We start from the raw sequence: 25,509 nt of genomic DNA on the forward strand, positions 1-25,509 counted from the left end.
CGGCTCGTCAGTGCCTCCAATACAATCAGAGCTTCTAGTGGCTGCGCTTAGTCCCATGGCCCCGGGAAAGCTGCCTTGTCAGATCTCAGCACTCTCCATTCTCCCTCACATCCTCTGTTGGGAAGGAAAGCTTCTCCTAATTTCTAATGGCTTCTTCTCCCACCTCGAGGTCCTTGTCCAAGCCCCTCCACTGACATGAGCCCTCCCCTTACTTCATCTGCCTAAGCCCCACGCCCAGCCCTTCACAGAGTCCAAGATGGGTGCAGCTGCCCTCCCTAAAGACCCCTCCCCTGCAGCCCCCTGCAGCCTCCCTCCAGGCCCCCTCAAGGACTGCTACATTTTGCAAGGAATTAGCTTAGCTGCCTTGTTAGATGCTAAATATCCCAAGACGGTCTCTACCGTGACACGTATCCCCGGTGACCCTCCCAGTGCTTTGCACCCTGCGCGCACTGACTGTGAACCAGCCATGTGCAGGATTCCTACACACTGGGTTCCACCGAGGGCTTGCCGGGGAGAAAGCAGAAGACGCACACAGTAACTTTGTTCCACGAGTCATTTAGTGGACTGGGGCAGGTGACTGAACAACAGGCTGCGGGGTAAGGCTGGGAGAGTAGAGTTCTTGCTTGTCCTCCCAGGAGCCAGCTGTGTCATGGACGCTTGTAAATTTTCCAAAATAGCCATCTGCTGTTGGGCGAGCTGGGTCTGGAGCTGGAGATTGGTGTACATACACTCCAGGAGGCCCAGGCATTCTGTGGGCTTGTGGTCAACTCCTGAGGGAGAGCAGAGGAGGTGCACCGGGGGCAGGAGGGAGACGCGGAGACCGTACCGCGGTGGGGAGCGCTCCAGCTGTCCCCGCACAACTCAGCCCGCGCGCACCCGTGCTTGGCTGTCACCTACCCGGCCACACTACTTTATCTGGAAAACTGTCACTGGGATTTGTTCCTTTCTCCCTTGCCAAAATTCCCCCCATAGTGCTTGTGATCACATAGCCTGGTCTGCAATCACTTGTTTAATGGTTGTCTAAGCCCCTCTCTAGCACGTAAGCTCCGGGAAGGCAGGAGGCTCTGATTCCTTCGCTGTTCTATCCGCAGCACCGAGAAGCGTGCTGGTGTCTAAGTATTCAGAACGTACTGAGGAGCGAGTGAGACGATCCTTCCACAGCCTGGTGTGGCGTGGGGTCAGCGGGGACCCGCAGTGCCTCCTGTTGTCTCACATCACGTTGCTCCTGTTCTCAAGGACTACAGCCGGCTCCGGGGTAACTCTGGCAGTGATGTGCCTATGTCTTATGTATTTACTGGCCTTGGCTCCTTTGCTAAACTCTGAGGTCAGCAAACACTGTTGTCATGACCTGTCGTATGGTCTAGTGCTGGTTAGGCCCTGCAGGTGTCCGTACCCACGCATTTCCCCACGGGAATGTGAGCAACTGCCTACCGTTTCCTCCCCTGGCCGCTTTTTAACTAAAGTTACTAGCGAGCAATACAATTTTCCTTTCGGTCCAGCCTAGCCCAGTAAATATGCAAATAAGGAAACCAACACAAATTGGTCGAATCCAGAAGAAAACGCTATCAGTTGACCTGAACAATCAGCAAGCTGCCAGTGACCCGGGGTTGGTACCAGATCAACAGGGAGAGAGCTCAGGCCACTTCCTGCGTGCAGGCCCTCCCCATCCAGCGCTGGGTCCCTTGGGGAAACCTCCCCCCTCCCCAAATCCTTACCTGAGGGCGGCTTTGTTTTCTGGATGTTCAGGGAAGTGGCCGGTGGGGAACTTGCTGGAAGATTAATAAAGCTAGGGGAGGGTTTGGCTCGACAAAGAGGCACAGCATTACTTTCCTCTTTGGCTGGAACAAAATCAGAGGCAACTAATCAGAGTCATTTCTCACAAGGGATGGCCTTTCTTTTTTTTTTTTTTTTCTTTTTAAAGATTTTATTTATTTATTTGACAGAGAGAAATCACAAGTAGATGGAGAGGCAGGCAGAGAGAGAGAGAGGGAAGCAGGCTCTCTGCTGAGCAGAGAGCCCGATGCGGGACTCGATCCCAGGACTCTGAGATCATGACCTGAGCCGAAGGCAGCGGCTTAACCCACTGAGCCACCCAGGCGCCCAGGGATGGCCTTTCTAACTCGACCCCTGCCTTTGGTCTATGAACACAGGTACCAAGGCCCTGCACTCAATAGCTCCAAAGGAAGTGACGTAAGACAGACAAAAAAGAAGCCACAGTGGAAGTAAGGGAAGCCAAGCAGGGATGGGCTCAGCTAACATCTGACAAGTTCTCGTGGACGTGTGCCACGTGCTTACTCCTGTGCCAGACACTCGCGCAACACAGGGTCTCGAACTTGTGGCTTCCCAGGGACTATCTCTTTGGGAGATGAATAGCACACTGATGACGAAATGTGAGATATAACCACTCAAGGACCAGGGCACCTGGGTGGCTCAGTGGGACAGGCCTCTGCCTTCGGCTCAGGTCACGGTCTTGGGGTCCTGGGATCGAGGCACATATCGGGCCCTCTGCTCAACAGGGAGCCTACTTCCCCCCCAACCCCTCTGCCTGCTTGGGATCTCTGTCAAATAAATACATAAACAAATAAATAAAATCTTAAAAAAAAAAAAACCACCCAAGGACCTAAACAATGTGCTTCTGACAATCTGGGTGAAAATGAGAACTTTGTTGCTATTATTGTTATTATTATCTCTAAGGCTTATTTATTTGAGATAGAAAATCTCAAGCAGACTCTGCCCGAAGAACGGAGCCAGGTGCAGGGCTCGATCTCACGACCTGGAGATCATGAGCTGATCCCGCATCAAGTCAGACCCTCAGCCAACCGCGCCACTCAGGTGCCCCCAAAACAAGGCCTTTTATCTCGTAGTTATCCTACGTATGTGACTGGATGCAGAAATGGATGCTTTCGGAAAGGAACAAGAGCTCAAGACAACTCTGGGAGTCGGGGAAGACCCCCGGCCAGGAGAGGGTATCTACCGGAAAAGATACTTCAAGTGGCGGGGAAAGAGGCTCAGGAGAGCAGGGGAACCACGGGGGGCCCTTCACAACAGTGAGCCTGAGACTTCAGGCTTTCTCCTGAATCCGGTGGAAAGCCACTGAGCCTTTTAGGATCAGAAAATGTGATAAAAACTCTATTTTATTAATTTCCAGGAATTAAAAGAGACTGGATGTGGAAGTTCTTGAACGGGGAAATACATGACCTTGGGCACAAATAATTAAGTTAGAAGGGAAAAGTGCATTTGTAGGGAGAAGGTCATGGGTCCCACAATAGACATGTGTCGATTTTGTTTAGTGAGCAACACTTCCTCTGGAAAAACTACTCTTCTCAGATTCCAGGCCATTCTGGTTGGGACACCAGGCCCGGCTTCCCAGGAGGAAAGGGCGTGGGACCCAACACAGGCCAACCACGGTATCTCATCCTCCGCGGCCATGTGGCTGATCGAAGCGTAAGCACGAGGGGCCGGGGGGAGTGCACAGACGGATCCGGCTGTCCAAGCAGTCTGCTTTCTTCTGATCTGCTATGCTGGGAAAATGTGAAGTTGGGGCAGAGGAAAGCTACTGAATTTGGCCAGCGTGCTGCAAGGAGCAGACACAAGCAAGAGAGCCCAGAGCAGAGTGCCGGGGAGATGGACGGACTAACGGCTGCCGGCACCACGTCCCTCAGTGCAGGCCCGGAGGCCCCCGCTCCTGCAGGGCCTTCTTCCTGTCCTGCGAGCATCTCAGCTTCCCTCCCAACTGCACAAGCCTCCGAATTTCCTTGTTTACCCAAGGAAGTCTGAGTTGGGTTCCCATCCAATTAACGTAACTCACATTTTGGACATACTGAATGAGTGGAGACGAGACAGTCCAAGTAGAAATGCCTAGAAAAACAGCCAGAGGTAGCACTGAGCTCAGGGGAAAGGTCAAACTACCAGGCCAGCCCCAAAAAGGGGATAAAGAAGGTGCAAAAATAAATCAGCTCTCTAGAGTGAAAAAACAGGAGAGCAAAAACAGGACCTTGGGGAGCTCTTCCTCGGGAGTTTCAAGATGAGAGTGGCCAAGCGTACAGAGGCGGCGGATGGAGAGGCAAAGCGGCTGAGTCTCCGAGGGAGACCGCGAGTCACTGCCAGGCCGAGATCAAGGGGGACAGAAAGACGGACTCCACCGGCTCACTTGCACACCTAGGAGACAGCTCAATGCCCGCGAGCGTCCACCACTGATGATGCCACAGCAAGCAGACCTGCACGGTTGTGACTCTCAGGGAGCGGACAGCGCTGCGGTGTAGACAGCCACTAAGCGACTCTCAGGGAGCTGACAGCGCTGCCGTGTAGACAGCCACTAAGCGACTCTCAGGGAGCTGACAGCGCTGCCGTGTAGACAGCCACTAAGCGACTCAGGCAGTGGATAGCGCTGCGGTATAGACAGCCACTAAGCGACTGAGCATGTGCGTCATTCCACCGGGAAGTGTGAGAGAGCACCTAACCTAGAGCCCATCTGGACAGCTGGGGACTGTGTTCCCCAAAGCGATCCTGTCTCAGCCGGGATCTGGGGATGAAGATACAGGACGGCTGTCTTCAGAGGAAACAAGCCTGGGGCAGAGGTGTGACAGGTAGGTTGAATGAAAGAAGATGTCATGTTCTTGTCCTTAACTCCAAGTGCAACAAAGCCCCCCCCCCCCCCAGCAGGGGACAGAGAGTCCTCATAGCCGGGTGCCAGGCTGAGGTCCTCTCTACTTGGAGACTCAGTGGGCCTATGAAAATGCAAATCTGTTGGGGCACCTGGGTGGCTCAGTGGGTTAAAGCCTCTGCCTTCGGCTCAGGTCATGATCCCGGGGTCCTGGGATGAGCCCCCCATCAGGCTCTCTGTTTCCTTCCTCTGTCTGTCTGCCTGCTTCTCTGCCTACTTGTGTTCTCTGTCAAATAAAATAAAATCTTAAAAAAAAAGGCATATGAAAATGCAAATCTGTTTTATTTCCTACTACTGCTGGTGAAGGTGAAGGAAATTCATCTTTGGGGGTTTTTTTAGGCTGCGTTTGCGCATTTTCCAAGCCCGGCTGTAGGCCCCCCCATCTCCTTTTCCCCACGCCTCATCTGACATTTGAAGGCTCGTGCGGGATGGTAAGAAGACAGAAGCTGAAACGGGGGGTCTCGTGATTATTGTCACCATTGGAAAAAATCTAACTTTAACTTCCATACAAATGCACTTCTCCACAATTCAGTCCCTTCCTAGGTGTAGGAGGATATATTTTCCACCAGGCTGGCAGGTGTGAAGGGTGTGAGGAATACTGACACACAGTGCACGGGAAGGAACCACACCTCTGGCAACACAGAGGGGAAGGAGGCCGGGAAGCAGCTTCGGGAAGCAGAACACAGGAAGTAAAGGGAACAGGTGCTTTATGGACATTACCTAGTGGGAACAGGTGCTTTATGGACATTACCTATTTCTCACAATGACCGTAAGACATTTTACGGTCACATTTTATCTGAAAAAAACTTAAGGTAGGAAATTTGCTTAGGATTCCACAACTAGCCACGAGGCAGTGCTGGGGTTAAGTCCCGGCCTGGGGGCTCCATGGTCATGCTCTTTACCAGCCCCGACGGCTCCGTCTAAGCTGTGACACAGCCGCCTCTCCGGTAGGAGTCATCTACTCCACCCACGGGGAAGTGGCTGGTTCTGCAGTCCGCCGCTCCAGGCACCCCCCAGTTGGCTGAGCGGGACTGCGGGGGACTGCGCCGCCCCCCCCAACGGAGTATCTGTTTTCTCTTCCCACCACTAGGTCTCCTGGAATCCCTGCGCACGAAGTCGTGTTCTAAGCAGTAAGAGGGAAACAAAGGAAGAACAATGTATTCCGTCAACGTGTCCTCGAGCAACTATCCTGTAACAGATCCAGTTCGAGGCCCTGGGAATACAGCAATGTTCCCGTTTATTTATTTATTTTTAAAGGAAGGTCTAGGCCCAGAATGGAACTCAAACTCATGACCCTGCGCTCAGGAGTCACAAGCTCTGCCGACGGAGCCCGCAAGGCGCCCCAGCAACGTTTCCATCTGAAGGGAAACCGTAGAACAGCTGCAAATACGTTCCACTTAACAGAGAGAACAGTGGGGGAAGTCTATATATACAACTAGAATCCTTTTCCCGAACTCTGAGCAATTACGGAGGCCTGGCTTTGGTGTGTGTGGGGGTGGGTGCAGGGCCTCGGACACACACCTTCTCCGCTGGGACGGCCAGCACGCTGCTCCATCGGGACACCAGCAGGTGCGGTGCCTGGGGAAGAACCACAGCGTTACGGGCCCGACAGCCCGCGCTGCCACCACCAGCGACGGTTCCGGCTCTCTCCGGCGCATCTCGGGAGGTCCTGCTGCACGTCCCGGCCGAAGCTGGCGGCCGGGGTCGCCGGCGCTCCCGCGGGGCTGCGCTAGCTCGCAAGCAGGTCTCCGCCGCTGCTCCCGCTGTCCAGCACCGAGCCGTCGGGAACGACGCCCAGAGCTTCGCGAGGAGCCTCCCGCGAGCGGGGCCTCCCCCACGGCTCCGTCCCGCAGCGGCAGCCCCCTGCCTGCCCTGCGCGGCCCCGGCTCCCCTCCCCACGCCGCACCCCTGCTCGCGTGGTTTTCGGTGCGGGGCCGGGAGTGGGGCGCAGGAGGAGGGCGCGGGGGAGCCGGGACCGGAGCCCCGGGGCGCGCTGCGGGCCGGACAGCGGGCTGGCGTCTGCGGGAGGCGCCTGCGGAGCGAGCGCGGGGGCCGCGCGCGGGGTCTCGCCGCGCGCCCCGAGAGGGGCTCTGCCACCCAGCCGGCCCCAGCGACCCCGCTCCCGAGGCGGCCCGCGCCGCGGCTCCTCCCGCAGCTAAGGCTGGGCAGGGCCCCCCGCGGCCCCGGCGCACCCCGCACGCCGGCCGGCCCGGGCACCTCACCTGCGCTGTTACTCTAAAGCCTCCGGCCGGGCACCCACCCTCGCAGTTGACACACATGCGCCGTGGCGCGCCGGCCAACAGCCCCGGCCTCCGCGCCTGCGCAGACCCGCGCGCCGCACGCGGCCGGGAGCGGCCACCCTACTGCGCAAGCGCCCGGGCCCTCCCCGTGCCATCGCCGCGCGCTCTCCATCTAGCTTGCCCGGCCGTTCCGGCGTCGAGGGCGGGGCTAAGGAAGCCGATTGGCCGGTCTTCGTGCCGGTCAATGCGCTGGCTGCGGTGATTGGCAGCGACCCGGAGGGTAGCGGGTTGAGGTGTGAGCCTTGAGGAGGCAGCGTTTTCTGGGCTTCTCTCTGCTTCTCTCTCTCCAGAAGGTTCTGCCGGTCGCCCCAGCGCTGGGTACCGGGCTCTGCGTCGCGCCGCCATGATGGGCCATCGTCCGGTGCTCGTGCTCAGTGAGTTGGGGGGAAGCCGGGGCAGGGGCCCCCTTCCGCCCCTTCCCTCCGCGCTTGGCCGTGGGGCCCCAGCCGGGTCCCGCCCGGGTCGGGCGGCGCAGCCTTCCCGTCGCCTCGGAAGCCCCCGCCGCCGCTCCCCGAGTGCCCCGACCGGGTCCCTGGCCTCCCTGGCCCTGGCCGAGCCGCCGGCTGCGCGCACTCGCGCTCTCCGCGCCGCCGCGCCCCTGCTCGCGTGGTTTTCGGTGCAGGGCTGGGGAGTGGGATGGGGCCCGGCGCGGCCCGGCCTCGGCGCCGGGGCCGGTGGGGCCGGTGGGGCCGGTGGGGCCGTGGCCGCGGGGCCCCGCCGGCTCGCCTGGCTCGAGCGTGCGGCCCTTACTGGCGGCGCAGGAGCCTGTCCCCGTGGGGTGGGGGGCAGCGGCCGGAGAGGGGGTCCGCGCACAGCCGGTGGGACCCGCGGTCAGTCTCCGTGACGGCGCCCGGGGTCCGCTCCAGCGACGCTGCGGGGTCCGGCCTGGGTGTGATTCGCCCCGCGGCGACCTCTGCGCCGCGGTCTTTCCTGCGGAGTGTTCCTGGATTCCTCTCTGAGGGCCGCCTCCATTGTCCTCGCTCGGGCCCTTCCCGTTTTTCGGGTAACTTCTGGGCCCCGTACAAGCTCTCGTCCCTCCCTTACGGGTTTCGGTGCGCAAATGCAATAACGCGATTTCCTCCGTTTTCCCTGTCCCTAGGAAAGAACTGTTTTTAGAAAAAAGAAAAAAAAAAAAGATTTCACCGAACTGGGGCAAAGCCGCCTTCGTTCTCATGAGTCTGCCGGACAGTCCAGGCGGGACTTTAGTTACGGCGACCTGAAACGGGAATCCAAATGCTGAGGGTCCCGAGCGCGTAGATGAGACGGGACTGGGTGAAAATTTTACCCATTTAACCTGTAGGAAGTCTGTGGTCAGCATTAGGTTGGTCTGGTTGGAGCCACGGGCTTGTCTCCATGGGGAGGGCCCAGGGGCAAGTGGTGCATCGTGAAGCCTTTTCCAGGTCTGCGTTTATCCCTGGCACTAGAGGCTAGAACCGAGCAGGCCTCCTGTCAGGATTCGGGCTTAGCTCTGGCTGATGGTGGGGGTCCCTGAGGCATTCCTGTTCTAGCCAAGTGTGGAGCGAGCGTGTCTGGTAAACCGAGCCCCTCTCAGAGCATGTTCTCACTGCACAGCACACCGTGGGGGCACGGCAGTGATTGCGCTGGGACTGTCAGTGTGATTCCCTCTGCCCACGTAGGAAGATAGGGACCCCCCAGACTCCTTCCTTTTTAGCATAAAGCAGTGATTGATGCTTTTTTTAGGTCAGCGGTCCTTTGAGAACCTGATCGCTCTAGAGCCTCTTCCCAGACAAGAACACAGTATCTCCCCATTTTCTCCCAACCCCAGGAGTTCACCATTCCACTAGGGCCCACTCATGGACCTCAGGTTATGAATCTGCTGTAAATACGTGAACGTTTGGTTCGTGGGAAGGCGATGACCAGGGCTCCAGGGTTGAAGTGTTAGGGATTGTTTGTGTGCCGGGGCTTGGCATAAAGACGTACCCACAAGTACGTATATTTACTTTTTTAACAGTTTTTAAGGTATGTCGACACAATAACTTACACGTATTTGAAGGGTACGGTCCGGTGAGGGTTGACCCTTGTTACATCTGTAACACCTGTGTGTGTGTTTATTTTCAAAGGTCAGGGAATTAGAGTTTCTATACGGTGGGTGAATCCTGATCTGTTGCATTTTATTTTATCTGTTTTAGGCCAGAACACAAAGCGTGAATCTGGAAGAAAAGTTCAGTCTGGAAACATCAATGCCGCTAAGGTAGTGTGTCTTTGAAGTAGTTTAAAGTTTGGATTAGTTTGCCTCCAGCTGCCTTCCCTGGTCCTTTTGTATTCATTTGCAGTTAGGCAGAAGAAAATGACCTTTCAGGCCGTTTCTCTCATGGTGGTAGGTAGAAAGATACTCTCCCGCAGTGAGTTAGGCCTAATACCTGGGCATAATTCTGTTAGTGTATATTGTTTTGTAACCTGCTCGTGTCTGCCTGCCATTCCCCACGAGTTACTTGAGGGAAAGGACTGTCTTCCCGTTGGCATTCCTAGTGCCCACTGTAGATCCTGGCGGGGTACTCAGCACGTGCTTCTGGACGAAAGAGTGAAACCTCCCCGGAGCTGGTTTAGCGCAGTGTGGAGGCCCCTGTCGTGGGAAGAAATGCTAACACGTGGACCCGTGGTTACCTGAGTTACGGGAACCGGAAGCTCTGGAAGCCACGTCCCCCTTTCCTGTGAAAAATTCTTTCTGCATCCACCCTGAAATCACTCCCGGGGAGAAGTAGCAGCCCCTGGGGCTGTGGCGGCCTGTACCGAACGTGCCTTCTGACGCGCGCACTCACGGGCCTTCTGACCGGTGGTCCGCGTCTGTCATTTTCTTTTTGCTAGACCATCGCGGACATCATCCGCACGTGCTTGGGACCCAAGTCCATGATGAAGGTAGGCCTGGCCCTTCCTGCACTTTCTGACTTCAGATTTTTCCTGTCTGTTACCTGGAACAAGTGTAACTTAGGTATGACTTACTTTTGTCCTAGATGCTTTTGGACCCCATGGGAGGCATTGTGATGACCAACGACGGCAACGCCATTCTCCGAGAGGTGTGACTTTTTGTTGAGATTTCCAGTGTTCGCTTCGGCAGCACACATACTGAAATTGGAACGTTTTGCTTTCTAGGAATTTTATAAAGGATCCGTAAAATTATGTATGCGTGATGGTTAGTTTCTTAGGACTGCCGTGGCTTTAAACAGAAATTTATTTTCTCATAGAGTGGAGGCTAGAAGTGAAAAATCAAGGTGTCAGCAGGGCCCTCCTCCTTCCGAAAGCTCAAGAAAAGAATCTGTCTTTGATGCTACCAGCATCTGGTGGTTGACCGCAGTCTGTGACATTCCTTGGCCTGTGGACTCAGTCTCCGTTTTTTTTTTTTTTTTTTTTTTTTTTTAAAGATTTTATTTATTTGACAGAGATCACAAGTAGGCAGAGAGAGAGGAGGAGGAAGCAGGCTCCCCGCTGAGCAGAGAGCCCGACGCGGGACTCGATCCCAGGACCCTGAGATCATGACCTGAGCCGAAGGCAGCGGCTTAACCCACTGAGCCACCCAGGCGCCCCCTTTTTTTTTTTTAGATTTTTATTTAACAGCAGGCACAGACGGGTGGAGGTGCAGAAGGAGAGGGAGAAGCCAGCTCCCCACTGAGCAGAGAGCCTGACGTGTGGGGCTCTATCCCAGGGCCCTGAGATCTTGACCTGAGCGGAAGGCAGAGTCCTAACCCACTGAGCCACCCAGGCGCCCCCTGTCTCCTTCTCAGTTGTTATAGGTCATTCTCCTGTTGTGGCTCTGTTAGAAGGACAACAATGATTGGATATAGGGTCTGTCGTAATATCACACATGATCTAATTGTAGATCTTGATTACAACTGCAAAGACTGTGTTTCAGTAACATTCCCATTCACAGTTTCCAGAGGGTAGGACTCCAGCTGTCCTTTTGGAAAACACAGTTCAGCCGCAACACTGGGGCTCCTGGGAAGTAAGCTATGAAAGTAAGAGGCTCTTCTGTCTTTGAGAAACTTGAGTAGTTGAGTTGGGACGCATTTTTCCCTAAAAAGAGGGGGACTTGGAGAGAGGATTCACTTAGATATTTTGGAGACCCCTTAAAATCATGTAAGCTGTGGTAAAACGGTACTGGGTAAGGGAGAGAATATAACAGCTCAAGAGTCAGGACCCAGTAGAGTGGGTTCCGAGGTCTTTGAGTATTGCTGATTCCGTGGCAATCTGTGTTTTCCTTCTCAGATTCAAGTCCAGCATCCAGCAGCCAAATCCATGATTGAAATTAGCCGGACGCAGGATGAAGAGGTTGGAGACGGGACCACATCAGTAATTATTCTTGGTAAGAGGACGACAGCAGTGCTGATAAGGGAAGCTCAATTGAAACATGGGGTTTTTTCTTTCCCCCCTTTTTTTTTTTGTTTAAGATTTTATTTATTTGGAGCACCTGCCTGGGTAGCTCAGTCATTAAACATCTGCCTTTGGCTCAGGTCATGATCTTAGGGTCCAGGGATCGAACCCGACATCGGGCTCCCTGCTCAGCAGGGGGCCTGCCTCTCCTTCAGTCCTGCTCGTGCACGCATGCGCGCGCGCTCTCTCTCTCTCTCTCTCTCTCTCTCTGTCAAGTAGACAAAATCTTTAAAGATGTATATGTTTATCGGAGAGAGAGACAAAGAGATCGCAAGCAGCGTGGAGGGGTACAGGGAGAAGGGGAGGGGCCCACGTAAGACTAGATCCCCATGACCTGAGCCGAAGGTAGACACTTTACCTGCTGAGCCACCCAGGTGATCAAAACATGAAGATTTTTATCGGAAATAACATATGTGTCCTATTTTAATAAGGAAATTATTACCAGTCCGCTAATTACAAATATTTAAATAATTTATTGGTAATTTTTTGTGTATTTTCTCTAAGTGAGCATAAAACATTCATTATAGTGTAGGATGAACTAAAAACCTGGTTTAACAAAATACAGTGTGTTCTTGTCATTCACGGTAAGTTGCATTCTAGAAAGTCACCACAGATGCTGAGTTCGCAAGCGCTAAACCGTCCGTCCTGGAGTAGATCCGTGTCCGGCTCCTTTGAGCTTCTACACACTCTTTAATACCTACACACCTTATTGCATTTGTTTGGTGGGGGCGGGGGGGTGGGCAGGGGAGAGGCTGAGGGCAGAGGGGGAGAAACCCAAGCAGAGTTCCCGTAGTGACGGGAGCTTGGAGCCTGATAGGGAGCTCGATCCCACGACCATGAGATCATGACAGCTGAAACCAAGAATCAGGTGCCCTCATACCTCACTTAATGTGAGGGGTTTTTTGGTTTGTTTTATTTATTTCTATTTCAATTTTTTAGAAAGGTTTTATTTATTTGGGGGAGAGAGTGATCGAGAGCACGAGCAGGAAGGAGAGAGAACAGGCTCCCCGCCGAGCAGGAAGCCTGATACCGGCTGCAGTCCCAGCACCTTGGGATTAGGACCTGAGCCAAGACCAGATGGTTAGCTGGCTGAGCCACCCAGCCTCCCCTACTTATTTTTAAAGTAATCTCCCAGTTCACCGGGGTGGCTCAGTTGGTTAAGCGTTTGCCTTTGTCTAGGATCATGATCAGGGTCTTGGGATCAAGTCCTGCATTAGGCTCCTTGCTTAAAGGGGAGCCTTGCTTCTCCCTCTGCCTGCCGCTCCCCCTGCCTGTGCTCCCACGTGAGCCAGTGCGTGCTCTCTGACAGATAAATAAAATTATAAATAGAATAAAAAACCAACCAAATAAATAATTTCTACTTCCAGCATGGGGTTTGAGCTCATAACCATAAGGTCAAGAGTTGACGCCTTTCCAAGTGAGCTAGCCAGGCACCTCTCGGTTTGTTTTTTGTTTTGTTTTGTTTTTAAGATTTTATTTACTTATTTTGCAAAGAGAAAGCGATCGCAAGCAGGCAGAGAGGCAGGCAGGGCAACGGGGGTGGGGGTGGGTGGTGCGTTGCAGGTTCCCTGCCAAGTGGAGAGCCCAATGTGGGGCTTGATCCCGGGACCTTGAGATCATGACCTGAGCCGAAGGCAGAGGCTTAACACAGTGAGCCACCCAGGCTCCCCTCAGTTTTTTTTTTTTTTTTAAAGACACCCTATGGGGGCTCCTGTGTGGTTCAGTCATTAAGCGTCAGACTTTTGGTTTCAGCTTAGGTCATGATCTCATGGGTCCTGAGGTCAAACCTAGCGTCAAGCTCTGTGCTGAGCAGAGTCTGCTTGAGAGTTTCTCCCTCCTCTTCCCCCTTCCCCTCCGCCCACTTGCACAGGGGAATGCACACGCGGTCTCTCTTTTTTTCTCTCAAATAAATAAATTATTTATTTTTTAAAGGTTTTATTTATTTGAGAGAGCAAGGGATCATGAGTGGGGGGAAGGATAGAGGGAGAAGCAGAGTTCCCACTAAACGGAGCCCAGGGCGCCTGGTGGCTCAGTGGGTTAAGCCTCTGCCTGTGGCTCAGGTCATGATCTCAGGGTCCTGGGATCGAGTCCTGCATTGGGCTCTCTGCTCAGCGGAGAGCCTGCTTCCCCCTCTCTCTCTGCCTGCCTCTCTGCCTAACTTGTGATCCCTCTGTCAAATAAGTAAATAAAATCTTAAAAAAACAAAACACAAGACTTGATCCCAGGACCCAGGGATCATGACCCGAGCCAAAGGCAGATGCTCAAATGACTGAGCCACCTGGGCGCTCCACAATAAATAAATTTTTAAATAAAAATAAGGACACATTATGTAATACATGTTGCTGATTCATTGAACTCACAGCCAGTAGCACCGTAACTCACGCCTGAACGAGGCTTTTTTAATGTGTTTTCTCTGTAAGGCACGTCACTTTTCTTGCACTTAGGAAGGCTGGGCTGGACTAGTGCTATGCTTGGGCCAGTTTAAACAGTGAAGTCAACAAAATGCACAAAAATGTGAACCTGTATTGCATAAAGTGTGGGAGCTGAAGCAGGGCAGGGCATCGCATTGCGTGACTTGAGTGTTCATCTCAGCACGTGTGTGTGAGTGACAATGAAAATGCCCCTGATTTGGGGCTCAAAGATAACATTTTATATATTTATTTGACAGAGACCATGAGAGGGAACACCAGCAGTGGGAGTGGGAGAGGGAGAAGCAGGCTGCCTGCTGAGCAGGGAGCCCGATGCAGGGCTCTATCCCCGGACCATGGGATCATGACCTGAGCCAAAGGCAGATGTTCAGCAACTGAGCCATCCAGACGCCCTTACAAATGACATTTTAGCCAGTTGTGCGGGTGACGAATGTTGACAATGAGTCTTGACCGTACATATTTTAATAACATCTTTCCATTTTCTGTAGGATCATAAAGGATCAGTTCTGAAAATTTGACGTTGCCTTTATTTCTCTGTGTGTTTTAAGTCAATGGAGAAATGCTTATAATCAAGGCATTTATTTTTTAAAATCTGATTTCAGTAATACATTGTTGAGGAAATCACCATCACCCTATCTCTCTTCCGCCCCCCAGCAACCCTCAGTTTGTTTTGTGAGATTAAGAGTCTCTTATGGTTTGTCTCCCTCCCAATCCCATCTTGTTTCATTTTAAGGAAATGAACTCTTTTAACAGATGTCAGTTAATGATGTTGGCCCACATGCCTGGAAGTAGAGTGCATATAACAGAATTACTGTATGAACTTTTAAAGTGATGTTTTCAGTTATTTTTAGGAAGTACAGAGTTGGGTGGAGATGTAGTGTGTCACCACCAACTAAGCACTTGGTTATTTTTTGACAGAGCGTGAGCTGGGGTTGGGGGGCGAGCAGAGGGAGAGGGGGGGGCTTCAGCGGACCCCCTGCTGATCGGAGCTGGACTCAGGGCTCCGTTCCTCTGGCCCTGAGATGACCTGAGTCGAAACCCAGGGTCGGATGCTTAACCTGGAGAGCCACCCAGGTGCCCACTAAGCATTTGTTCAGACCCAGTTCTCTTTGAGGAGTGAAAATTAGGTGTGGCTAGTTCTGTGCTTGGAGGGAAAATTTGGAGGACGCAAGAAGGAAGACAGACTTCATGTGCTTTCCCACTGTTTCGTGGCTGCGATGAGCAGTAGTCACCAGGCAGGCTTTCCTAGCTAATAACCTAGTTAAGTCTCCCGGAGAGATGAGGGGGTTAAGTATCCACGAGTCTAGGTAGCTCTGATAAAGAAAACCCTGGTGTTCCTAGAGTCATTCTTCTTTGAAGTTGTCCTCACTGTTCTCTAACACGCCATACCCTTTCCTAAGTGAACTTACTCCAGCGTATTTTAAAATGCATATTTCTGGACGCACCTGGGTGGCTCAGTCAGTTGAGTGTCTGACTTGGTTATGGCTCAGATGATGATCTCAGGGTCGTGGGACCAAGCCCCGCATTAGGCTCCACACTCGGTGCAGAGTCTGCTTGTCCCTCCTCCCCTTCCGCCCCTCCTGCCATGTGTGCACACGCGTGTGTGTGCGCTCGCTCTCAAACTGAATAAAGTCTGTAAAAAAATAATTGCTTGATTATTTTAACAGGTATTTTGGTCACTTAGGAATTGGTGTAAGGTATCAAATTTAAACATTCAAGCACGTGCCAAAGTACATTTGTTTTTGTTTTTAAGATTTTATTTATTGGACAGAGACACAGCGAGAGAGGGAACACAAGCAGAGGGAGTGGGAGAGGGAGAAGCAGGCTTCCCGCTGAGCAGGGAGCCTGATGCAGGGCTGGATCCCAGGACCCTGGGGTCATGACCTGAGCCGCAGGCAGACGCTTAAGGATTGAGCCACTCAGGTGCCTCTCAAAGAGTACACTTGTGAACCTTGACACATTTGTGTACATTTTTTTTTCATTTGTGTACATTTTAACAATCAGTGTTAGTGGACAGGTAGTATAAGCAAATTGTACAAAAGATCTTTTTTTTTTAATTGTTACAAAAAGTATATTTGTCTCTCTAAACTTTTTTGTTAAGAAACAGACTTGTGGGGCGCCTGGGTGGCTCAGTGGGTTAAAGCCTCTGCCTTCTTCGGCTCAGGTCATGATCCCAGGGTTCTGGGATCGAGCTCTGCATCGGGCTCTCTGCTCAGCGGGGAGTCTGCTTCCTTCTATCTGCCTGCCTCTCTGCCTGCTTGTGATCTCTGTCTGTCAAATAAATAAATAAAATCTTTTAAAAAAAAAAAAGAAGAAGAAACAGACTTGTGTGTATATGTGCATCTATATCTATTTGTGTGTGTTAGAAAATAAAGACATTTTTTTAGTAAGGGGATGTTTCACAAATAATCTCAGTAAATTTTGTAAAATTTTTGTGGTTATGCTTCCAGGTATAAGGTTTTTATGTGTATTTTTGTTTTTAGTACAAATGGTTTCTCTGCTTCCCAGGTTCCGAGAGAATCATAAACAAGTCCATTTTCCTTTATATGTTTTTCCTTCTGGAGTCTTTGGGGGGGAAAATGTCTCCTTTTGCTTGGAAAACTGGTGACAAACGCTGATCTTGAAAGATCAAGTGAATAAACTGTGTTCAATCTTCGATCACTTAAAGCATGTCTGGTGAGGGTATTTTTTTCATGGATTGCCTTGTATAAAGTATAAAATTTGGATTATAAAAAAATTTTATTAACAGTCCATTGGCATAGGTTTTGGGACCATCTATTTTAGGGAAAATGATAAGGTATTTTTAGAAGTCTCATGAAGTTGCCTTGAAATCTTGGTACTTTATTAAAAAAAAAACACGATGGCTTGTGTGTCTCTCTTCAGCGGGGGAGATGCTGTCTGTGGCCGAGCACTTCCTGGAGCAGCAGATGCACCCAACGGTGGTGATCAGTGCGTACCGCAAGGCCCTGGACGACATGATCAGCACCCTTAAGAAGATCAGGTATTGAGATCCGAGGTACTGTCAGCCGTGGGGGCCTGGAAGATGGAGGTGTTCTGCGGTGGTGAAGGAAGGCGCATCACCAGGGCTTGACACTGTTGTCCTGTATGCGAGGAGGAGAGAGGAGGACAGCAGAAGACAGAGGACAATGACACAGGGCACGGGGCGGACAAAGGGAGTTGGGTTCAGTTCTCCCACATGTCTTCGGGTTACATGCAGTTTGCTTGTTCCCCTGTTAGGGGCTGCCATGGAAAATGTGTAGCAAAATAGACCCACCTTCTCAAAGCTTAGATGCCAGTGGGGGGAGTTAGTTGAAGAGTTGGATAACTAATTATTCAGGATTTAATACTAAAGTGCCCTACCATCACGTAGGATTATGACTCATGCAGTTAATTCTCTAGTAAAATGCTGAGGAGGGCGGTAGCCGGCAGTTTTCCATTAAAGTCAGGAGGAGTGGGACTGAAAATCTGTTGGAGTCCCATCTAGGAATTAAAGAACTTGCTGTTCATCTGCTGTGTACTAATAGGGTAACGATAGGAGTGTGGAAAGGCAGGACTTCTAAAATCAGAGGATGTGAGGTCATGACAACGCAGAATGTCCTGGGTTTAAAAATTCTGTGTAAAGCCTCTACTCTGATGTGGTTGGGTTTTTGGTGCATAAGCCTCGAGTAACTTGGCGAGCTGTGTGTTGTAGTACCTGCTAAGAAACGGACTGTATGTTAAAGTCTGTCTAGCACTTTCAGGGAATGTGGTGTTGTTTGCCTGAAATTAATTTTACGAAGTAAGCTGTAAGAATGTAGAGATAACCAAAGGATTTATTGAGTTTGTGGAGCTGAATTGATAGTTTCTCTTATCAAACAATAATTGTCTGAATGTCCTAGGTGATACTTGTCGAGCTGTTGTTTCTTCTCTAAAATCCATAATTCTTGGGGCGCCTGGGTGGCTCAGTTGGTGAAGCATCTTCCTTCGGCTCAGGTTATGATCCCAGCGTCCTGGGATTAAGTCCTACCTCGGGCTTCTTCCTCACTAGAGTCTGCCTCTCCCCCAGCTCATGCTGTCTCAAATAAATATTTAAAAAAAATAAAATCCAGGGGCACCTGGGTGGCTCAGTGGGTTAAGCCTCTGCCTTTAGCTCGGGTCATGATCTCTGGGTCCTGGGATTGAGCCCCGCCTCAGGCTCTCTGTCAGCGGGGAGCCTGCTTCCCTCTCTCTGCCTCCCTCTCTGCCTACTTGTGATCTCTGTCTCTGTCAGATAAATAAAAATCTTTAAAAGAAAAATCCATTAATTCAAGAGCTATGTAACGATAGCATAGCATATGCCTTACACTGTTACATGAAAATTCGGTTTAGGTGGTGTCCAAGGTATTGTAGAACTTCGGTTTTATGGCTGCAGATAGTCTCACCACATACAGGTGTGTGCTGCTGTTAGGAGAGGCTGAACACAAACACGGCATGTGGTTCACCACGGAATCAGCTGCTTGAGGATAGTGCGGGCCGAGGGGGGTTACCAGGACGAGCTCTTGGCATTTACTAGTGGTGGGATAAGGTGTCAGAGGCAAAATGTGTTTTGACCCAAGTTACAAAGTGGAGTTTATTTGGTTGAAGCAGAAGATAAAGAACACACCATTTTTCTGTAAACTCTTAAGTCTGGAGGGTCGTCAGGCATGAGGAGACACTGGTCGGATTTGAGATCGCTTCCAGGGACGGCTTAGTTGCAGTCTTGTTGAAAGGCACAGGGAGGGACAGTTCTGCCCGTTGCCCCCCACCGGGGTCCCTAGGCTGTAGATGAGGGACTTCCTCGACCGTCCGAGCTGTCCGCTGAGCACACTGCCTGCCTCTTCCTCCAGTACCCCTGTGGACACCAGTAACCGAGACGTGATGCTGAACATCATCAACAGCTCTATCACCACCAAAGCCATCAGCCGGTGGGCCTCGCTGGCCTGCAGCATCGCCCTCGACGCCGTCCGGACGGTGCAGTTTGAGGAGAACGGTCGCAAGGAGATCGACATCAAGAAGTACGCCCGGGTGGAGAAGGTGAGCTCGTCCGCGCGCTTGCAGGACGCGCTGCTTCCGAGCGGGAGTCGCCTCACTAGGCAGGACCGAGGGTTGTGTTTTTATAGTTAGAACATTTGTTGCCCAGAAAACTGCAGCTTGAAAAAGAAGGTACCCAGGAGGTGTTCCCAGAATAGTTCTGCTGCTTTCAGTGCTGTTCCTCCGCAAGGCTTCCGGGGGCTGGAGGAGGGCTTCTCGGTGTCTCTGTGTCTGGGCCTCTTGGTGAGGCTTTCACCCAGGCCCCAGAAAGCGCTCCCCAGCTCTGCTCCTTGGAGGACCAAAAGTAGCATTAATAGCCGTGGGCCTGTAGGTGGAGCCCCAAGCCTAAAACATCTGAGAGAATCTTTGCGAGTCCCTGAATTTCTCAGCGTCTCCGCTGACCTTCAGATCGGGCTCCTGGTCCGTGATTGGTGTGCCTCCTGGAGGGAGAAGTGTGGTTACAGCTGTTTTTGACGTTCAGGGAAAAAGCGACGTCAGAAACCTGCATGTGCTCATTCGGGAAAGCCGAGTGTCTGGGAAGGGATTTGAGAACTGGCTGCTCTTGGTTGTGGATGAAAAGTGGGTCTTTTGCTCAGATACCGGGGGGCATCATTGAAGACTCGTGTGTCCTGCGGGGAGTCATGATTAACAAAGACGTGACCCATCCCCGAATGCGGCGCTACATCAAGAACCCACGCATCGTGCTGCTGGACTCCTCTCTGGAGTACAAGAAGGGAGAAAGCCAGGTGAGGCTCCCGGCCCGCCTCCTCGCCCCTGGGGGAGGACTCGGACTGCGAATAGGACACGGAAGTAAAGGCGTGTTTGTTACCCTGCCTGCTGCGTCCGCAACCTGCATGTCTACTTTCTGCTTCCCACGGGAACCCTTTCCCGGTGTTGGTGCTGATTCTGATTTCCCTTCACAGCTGAGGGATTCAAAGCTCAGAGAAGGTAGATTAATTGAGGAACACAACCGTCCCGGCCAGGTCAGGGTTTGAACGCAGCTCTGTTGGCTTCGGTTCCATACTGCCATGCCGCCTCTCCTGACACGAGTAGAACATAGGGTCAGGGGTAATTCAGCTTGGGAACGCCAAGGAATTTTCAGAGGGAGGAGGTTCACCAGGCTTTTACTCTGTGTGGCTAGAATAAAGTAACAGGCTCGTTAACGCAGGCATTGGGAGGAAGGTGTATTTTGTTGGCGGGAAGAATTAAGACCCAGATACTATGCACACTGACGGGCCGGAGGGAACGTTGCACTAGGGTCCGGGACCTCAGGCCACAAACTCCCCTGAATGCCTTTGCCTTTGACACTTCCACTTAACGTGTAATTAAACATTAACACGGAACCACACCCCTGAAACCAATAAGACATTATGTGTTAATTTAAAAAAGAGGAAAAAAAGTGAAGGCATTCAGCTGCAGGGCTGGAGCTGAACGGGCTCCCGAGGGCTGGGCTCCCGGCCAGCAGGCCTCTCGGACCTGTAAGTCCGCAGCTTTCTCCACCTCGCAGACTGACATCGAGATCACGAGAGAGGAGGACTTCACGCGGATCCTGCAGATGGAGGAGGAGTACATCCAGCAGCTCTGTGAGGACATTATCCGTCTGAAGCCCGATGTGGTCATCACAGAGAAGGGCATCTCAGGTAGGACTCCATTCGCTTCCCCTCCCGGTGAGCAGAAGAGGGCGGCTGCCCCCCCGCCCCCCGTTGGCGTGGACCGAATGTAAACGCGACGGTGTGGGGTACGTTGGGGATGACACCGGTTCAGGACCCAGGATTCCGGCTTCCAGTTTGACGTCTCTGTTCTCGGGTTTACAGATTTAGCTCAGCACTACCTCATGCGGGCCAACATCACAGCCATCCGCAGAGTCCGGAAGACAGACAACAACCGCATCGCCAGGTGAGTTGGCCACGTGAAGATGAGATTCCTCCTTCCCGTGTGTTTTCCTTTTGGAGCTTTATAATGTGGTTCCTGTTACCTGAAAAGGTTTAATGTAGGACACAGTCAGATTGGGTATTGATGGGCATAACCTGGGCTTAGCTGTGTGCTGTCTCCAGAAAGGCTCCGGACCCGCAGCTGCCTGCTGCTGGCCAGTAGTGACAGGCTCAGGCTTAGACGTCTGTGGTCCCTGCCTCAGGGTCTGTCACAGCCTGTCTGCGGTAGCTCAGCCTAGAGCACGGCTGTTGGATTCCCTGACTGGATCTTCAGCTGCTGGTCATGTAGCTTACGACTGACTCGCTGTTTGCCGATTCTGTGTTCACATACCACTCGTTTCTGATACTAATTTTTATTTTAAAAAGCTGAGTCCACCCCAGTATCAAATATCAGACCCAAGTCAAGTGTTATACTTCCGCCAGCTCTGAAAGGGCTCTGAGTGCGCACGGCTACAGAGGGCGGACCGTGGGCCCGGGAGTGGGGGGCCCGGGCAGGTGAGTTCCGTGCTCCGTGGAGTGGAGTCAGACGCACACTCACGGACTCCCTTTCCTCCCTTCTGGACTTCGTGCTGTCTTGAGTGCAGCTCCGTTACTGGCCTGGAGCTCTCATTGGGCCTTGCGGGACGCGGCGCGTCTGGAAAGGACTGTAACGTGGCGCACACGGTAGAAGCGCCCGGGAGCACATTTGTCCGATGCTGAAGGGCCACAGAACATCCTCGGGTCAAACTGCACCTGCTTGTCTCATTGTTCCGTGTATTTGCAGTTTATCAGCCCCGTCCATGCAAGGACACGTCACATACACGTGTTTGAGAATCTTACTGCCGGGCAGCCAGGAGCTCCCGCGTTACGTAGCCGTGTTTCCAGCAGTGCACTTCGGGCCGTACCCCCAGCCGCTGGCCTCCGGCTGGGAAGATGAGTAGAAGCCCCCAAAGTCACATGCCCCCCCCCCAATCTGGTCAACAGAGCGTGCGGGGCCCGGATAGTCAGCCGGCCAGAAGAGCTGAGAGAAGAAGATGTTGGGACAGGAGCAGGCGTGTTGGAAATCAAGAAAATTGGAGACGAGTACTTCGCATTCATCACCGACTGCAAGGACCCCAAGGCCTGTACCGTCCTCCTGCGCGGGGCCAGCAAGGAGCTGCTCTCCGTGAGTCTGCCTTGGGGGCGTGCGCCCGGGCTGGGTCGTCCCCTCTCTCTCTCTCTCTCTCTCTCTCTCTCTCTCTTTTCTCTCTTTCTGATTTTATTTATTTATTTGACAGAGATGCCAAGCAGGCAGAGAGAGGGGGAGGCAGGCTTCTTGCTGAGCAGAGGGCCCGAGCGGGGCTCCATCCCAGGACCCTGGGATCCTGACCTGAGCCGAAGGCAGAGGCTTTAACCCACTGAGCCACCAGGCGCCCTGGGTCGTTCTGTTTCTTGAGAGAGGCCCCTAAGACCTAAAATCCTTCTGTTGCCCATTCATAGCCATTTAATTTTTGATATGTGGCCACAAATATCTTCTTTTTTAAGTGAATAATAATTTTTTTTTAAGATCTTATTTAGTTGGGGCACCTGGGTAGGCTTAGTCGTTGTATGTCTGCCTTCAGCTTGGGTCATGATCCAGGGTCCTGGGGTCAAACCCACATCAAGCTGCTGCTCTCTCTGCCCCCCCCCCCCCCCCCGCTGTGTTCCCTCTCGCTGTGTCTCTCTCTGTCAAATAAAATCTTTAAAAAAAAAATAAAAGATTTTATTTGACACAAGCACAAGGAGGGGGAGCAGTAGGCGGGGGGGGGGAAGCCGGCTCCCCACTGAGCAGGGGGCCTGATGTAGGACTCGATCCTGGGACCCCAGGATCACGACCTGAGCCGAAGGCAGACATTCAACCAACTGAGCCACGCAGGCGCCCTGAAAAACAATTTTTTAGGGGCATCAGGTTGGCTCACTGGATAAACACACAGCTCAAGCTGGAGGTCATGAGTTCAAGCTCTGCCTTAGGTACAGAGATTACATGTGTATGTAATTTTTAAAAAATTATTAACTACAAAAAAAAAACCACATAAAATTTACCATCTGAACCATTTTTGAGTATATAGTTCCGTACATATTTACATTCTCGGGCCACAGATCTTCAGAACCTTGTCATCTTGCCAGACATACCCCTTCGGCAGTGACTCACCATTTCCCCGGGAACCACTGCTTCCTTATTTCTTAAGCTGACGTTACAAATACCACTTTTGTCCCAGGTTAGGTAACTTACCCAAAGGTGCACAAGCAGGGCCTGTGGCGCCCGGCTCCCGCAGCGCCGTGGGAGGAGACGGAGGGGGACTGCTCTGTGTCGCCTGACTTCACCCCCCGCCCTCTCGCACACCTGTAGTCCCTGTGCTTCTGCGAGGCGCAGGGCGTCTGCTCTGCCCCACAGTGTTGTAGGGACCTTTCCAGCTGCCCTCCTTGATGGTTTACCAGACGTGGCAGTTAGGGAGCCCTCGAGTGCCTCTGATGTGTCCCTGAGTCCCCAGCCTTGGGCTTCATGTCATCCGTTTGCTTTCCCAAGGAAGTGGAACGCAACCTCCAGGATGCCATGCAGGTCTGCCGCAACGTCCTCCTGGACCCCCAGCTGGTTCCGGGGGGTGGGGCCTCGGAAATGGCCGTGGCCCACGCCTTGACAGAGAAGTCCAAGGCCATGACCGGTGTGGAACAGTGGCCATACAGGGCTGTTGCCCAGGCCTTAGAAGTCATCCCTCGCACCCTTATCCAGAACTGTGGGGCCAGCACCATTCGTCTGCTTACCTCCCTTCGGGTGAGTTCCTTCCCACGCTTTGCTCCTGACGGGGTGGGCAGAGCTGCTTGGCCCAGGAGGATGGTTCACATCTGTGCGTCTGGCTCTCCTGACAGCTTGTACCTTCAGGTGTCCCCTCTCTCTCTCCGAACACTCGACGTGTTTGCAGTCATTGTCATTCCCTTGTCTCATGTCACTGTTTTTGCCTTATTACCTCATGTTCCTGCCCACTTGTTTCTGGGGTTTTCCCTTGAGCTGTTGATACTTCTTCCGACTCCAGGCCAAGCACACCCAGGAGAACTGTGAGACGTGGGGTGTAAATGGTGAGACAGGCACCTTGGTGGACATGAAGGAACTGGGCATCTGGGAGCCGTTGGCCGTGAAGCTGCAGACGTACAAGACGGCAGTGGAGGTGAGGCGCCTGAGTGCGCTGGGCTGCGGGCGGGCACGTCCCTGGAAACCAGCGTGTTGGGCTCGATCTTGAAGGGGGGGCTTAGAAGACAGAGGGTTCTCGGAAGGTCTCGCAGAGTATCCTTTTCTGTACTCCCCTCTAGCTCATGCAGAAAGCAAGGTGACCCCACAAGATGTGGCCCTTGCTGAGGGAGAGCTGTGTTTTCCGTGCCAGGCTCGGTCAGGGTAGACGGCAGATAAAATGCTAACTATGTGGAGGAGCTCGGTGTTGGGTTTTAAAGAAAACAAGCGCTCTTGCGGTCTCTGCTGACCTCTTTGGGGCTGTGGTTTTCCCCCAGACGGCAGTTCTCCTGCTGCGGATTGATGACATCGTCTCGGGCCACAAAAAGAAGGGGGATGACCAGAGCCGGCAAGGCGGGGCTCCCGATGCTGGCCAGGAGTGAGTGGCCGGCACCCAGACCTCGACGCAGAGCCGGTGGAGGCTCCCTCTTCCCTGAGCCAGACCGCCAGGGACACTGTGGATGTCTTTGCTTGGAAGGGTTCGGGTTGAGGGGCAGCCCAGCCCCTTTTCTGCCCCAGCTCAGTTTGCAAAAGGCGCTGACATGTAATTCTTCTCTGTTGTAAGCTTTCCATTTAATTTAGTTTGCTTCCGACGATTAAATCTAAGTCATTTGAGACGGTGGTTCTGTGTTTTTCAGTCTTGAGTCTTATCTCCGCCTCCTGGTGACGAGGGAGGAGGAGGAGACCTTACTGGGGAGGAAGGGAGACGGGAAGGGGGCAGGCACCTGCCTCCTTGAAGGCGTTTTTCAGACTTCCCAGCAGATGCTGGTCGGGAAGACTCTTGGAATTCAAAGGGTCGGACTTCCCACTGGAAGCAGCACCGCCTTGTATAAAGGGCCCAGAGAACAGGAGGAACCTGTCCAGCCCCTGGGTGTTCCCGCGGGGGTTGTGTAGACAGCAACACCCAGTGCACGCCACAGCTCAGGTGTTTGCCCTAAAGAGCGTGAAGCTGGGGTTTTTCTGTTGTTCCCTTTAACTTTCAGAATCCCTCGCGTCTTACCTGGAATGCTTTTCTTCCTGACCGCGTCTGTCCCCCGGCCTGCTGGCGTGCCCTGGCACGCTCCGGTCGCCAGAGGGCCTCTGCCTCCTTGCTGGCGGTCGTGGAAGGTTTAATTGTGTTTCATGCTTTGTTCTTATCCGGACAGGAAAATAACGGCCAGGGATGCTGGAGGCCAGGTGGGGCCAGCCTGTGATTTCTTCAGGGTCTGTGTTGGCTCCTGGGCCCTCCACATCCCCTTTGTCCTTAGGAGTCATAACGGTCAGCCCTTCCCTCCTCCCTGGCCGCAGGCCTTAGTCGTGCTGGGCGGCGTGCTCGGTAGAAGGAGAACAGCACACAGTGCCTCCTGCCCAGCGCGTTCCAGTCCGCGTGTGTACTCCGGTCTCCACGGAGACCCCGATCAGTCCCATCCCCTTTCGCACTGGGGCGTCCGACTGGCACAGATAAAGTCGAGTCAAGGGCCACAAAGCTGGAGAAGGCAGGCGAGCTAGCTGTGGGCGGTCTGGCTCTCGGCAGGCCGTGCCCACCGCAGGAGGCATGAGGTGGTCCCTGGTC

General features: G+C 52.9%; 2 protein-coding genes across 2 annotated transcripts; one reads left to right on the top strand and one right to left on the bottom strand.

The window, feature by feature from the left end:
- Window positions 1-539: 539 nt before the first annotated feature.
- On the bottom strand, window positions 540-6,994 carry TSACC (TSSK6 activating cochaperone). The gene is made up of 4 exons (XM_059413663.1): window positions 6,886-6,994; window positions 6,185-6,241; window positions 1,716-1,838; window positions 540-770 (listed from the first exon to the last, which is right to left on the bottom strand). Exons 2-4 carry the CDS (start codon window positions 6,216-6,218, stop codon window positions 553-555), a joined length of 375 nt encoding a protein of 124 aa, XP_059269646.1. The 5' UTR covers window positions 6,219-6,241; window positions 6,886-6,994; the 3' UTR covers window positions 540-552.
- A 202-nt stretch (window positions 6,995-7,196) lies between these two features.
- CCT3 (chaperonin containing TCP1 subunit 3) lies at window positions 7,197-24,572 on the top strand. Its single transcript, XM_059413661.1, has 14 exons — window positions 7,197-7,337; window positions 9,114-9,175; window positions 9,790-9,840; window positions 9,936-9,998; window positions 11,185-11,281; window positions 16,662-16,779; window positions 18,623-18,809; window positions 19,403-19,552; window positions 20,314-20,446; window positions 20,621-20,702; window positions 21,701-21,881; window positions 23,262-23,507; window positions 23,767-23,898; window positions 24,236-24,572. Exons 1-14 carry the CDS (start codon window positions 7,307-7,309, stop codon window positions 24,338-24,340), a joined length of 1,638 nt encoding a protein of 545 aa, XP_059269644.1. The 5' UTR covers window positions 7,197-7,306; the 3' UTR covers window positions 24,341-24,572.
- Window positions 24,573-25,509: the final 937 nt, after the last annotated feature.

The sequence above is a fragment of the Mustela nigripes genome, chromosome 10 (assembly GCF_022355385.1).
Source record: "Mustela nigripes isolate SB6536 chromosome 10, MUSNIG.SB6536, whole genome shotgun sequence".
In the NCBI taxonomy this organism is placed as follows: Eukaryota; Metazoa; Chordata; class Mammalia; order Carnivora; family Mustelidae; genus Mustela; species Mustela nigripes.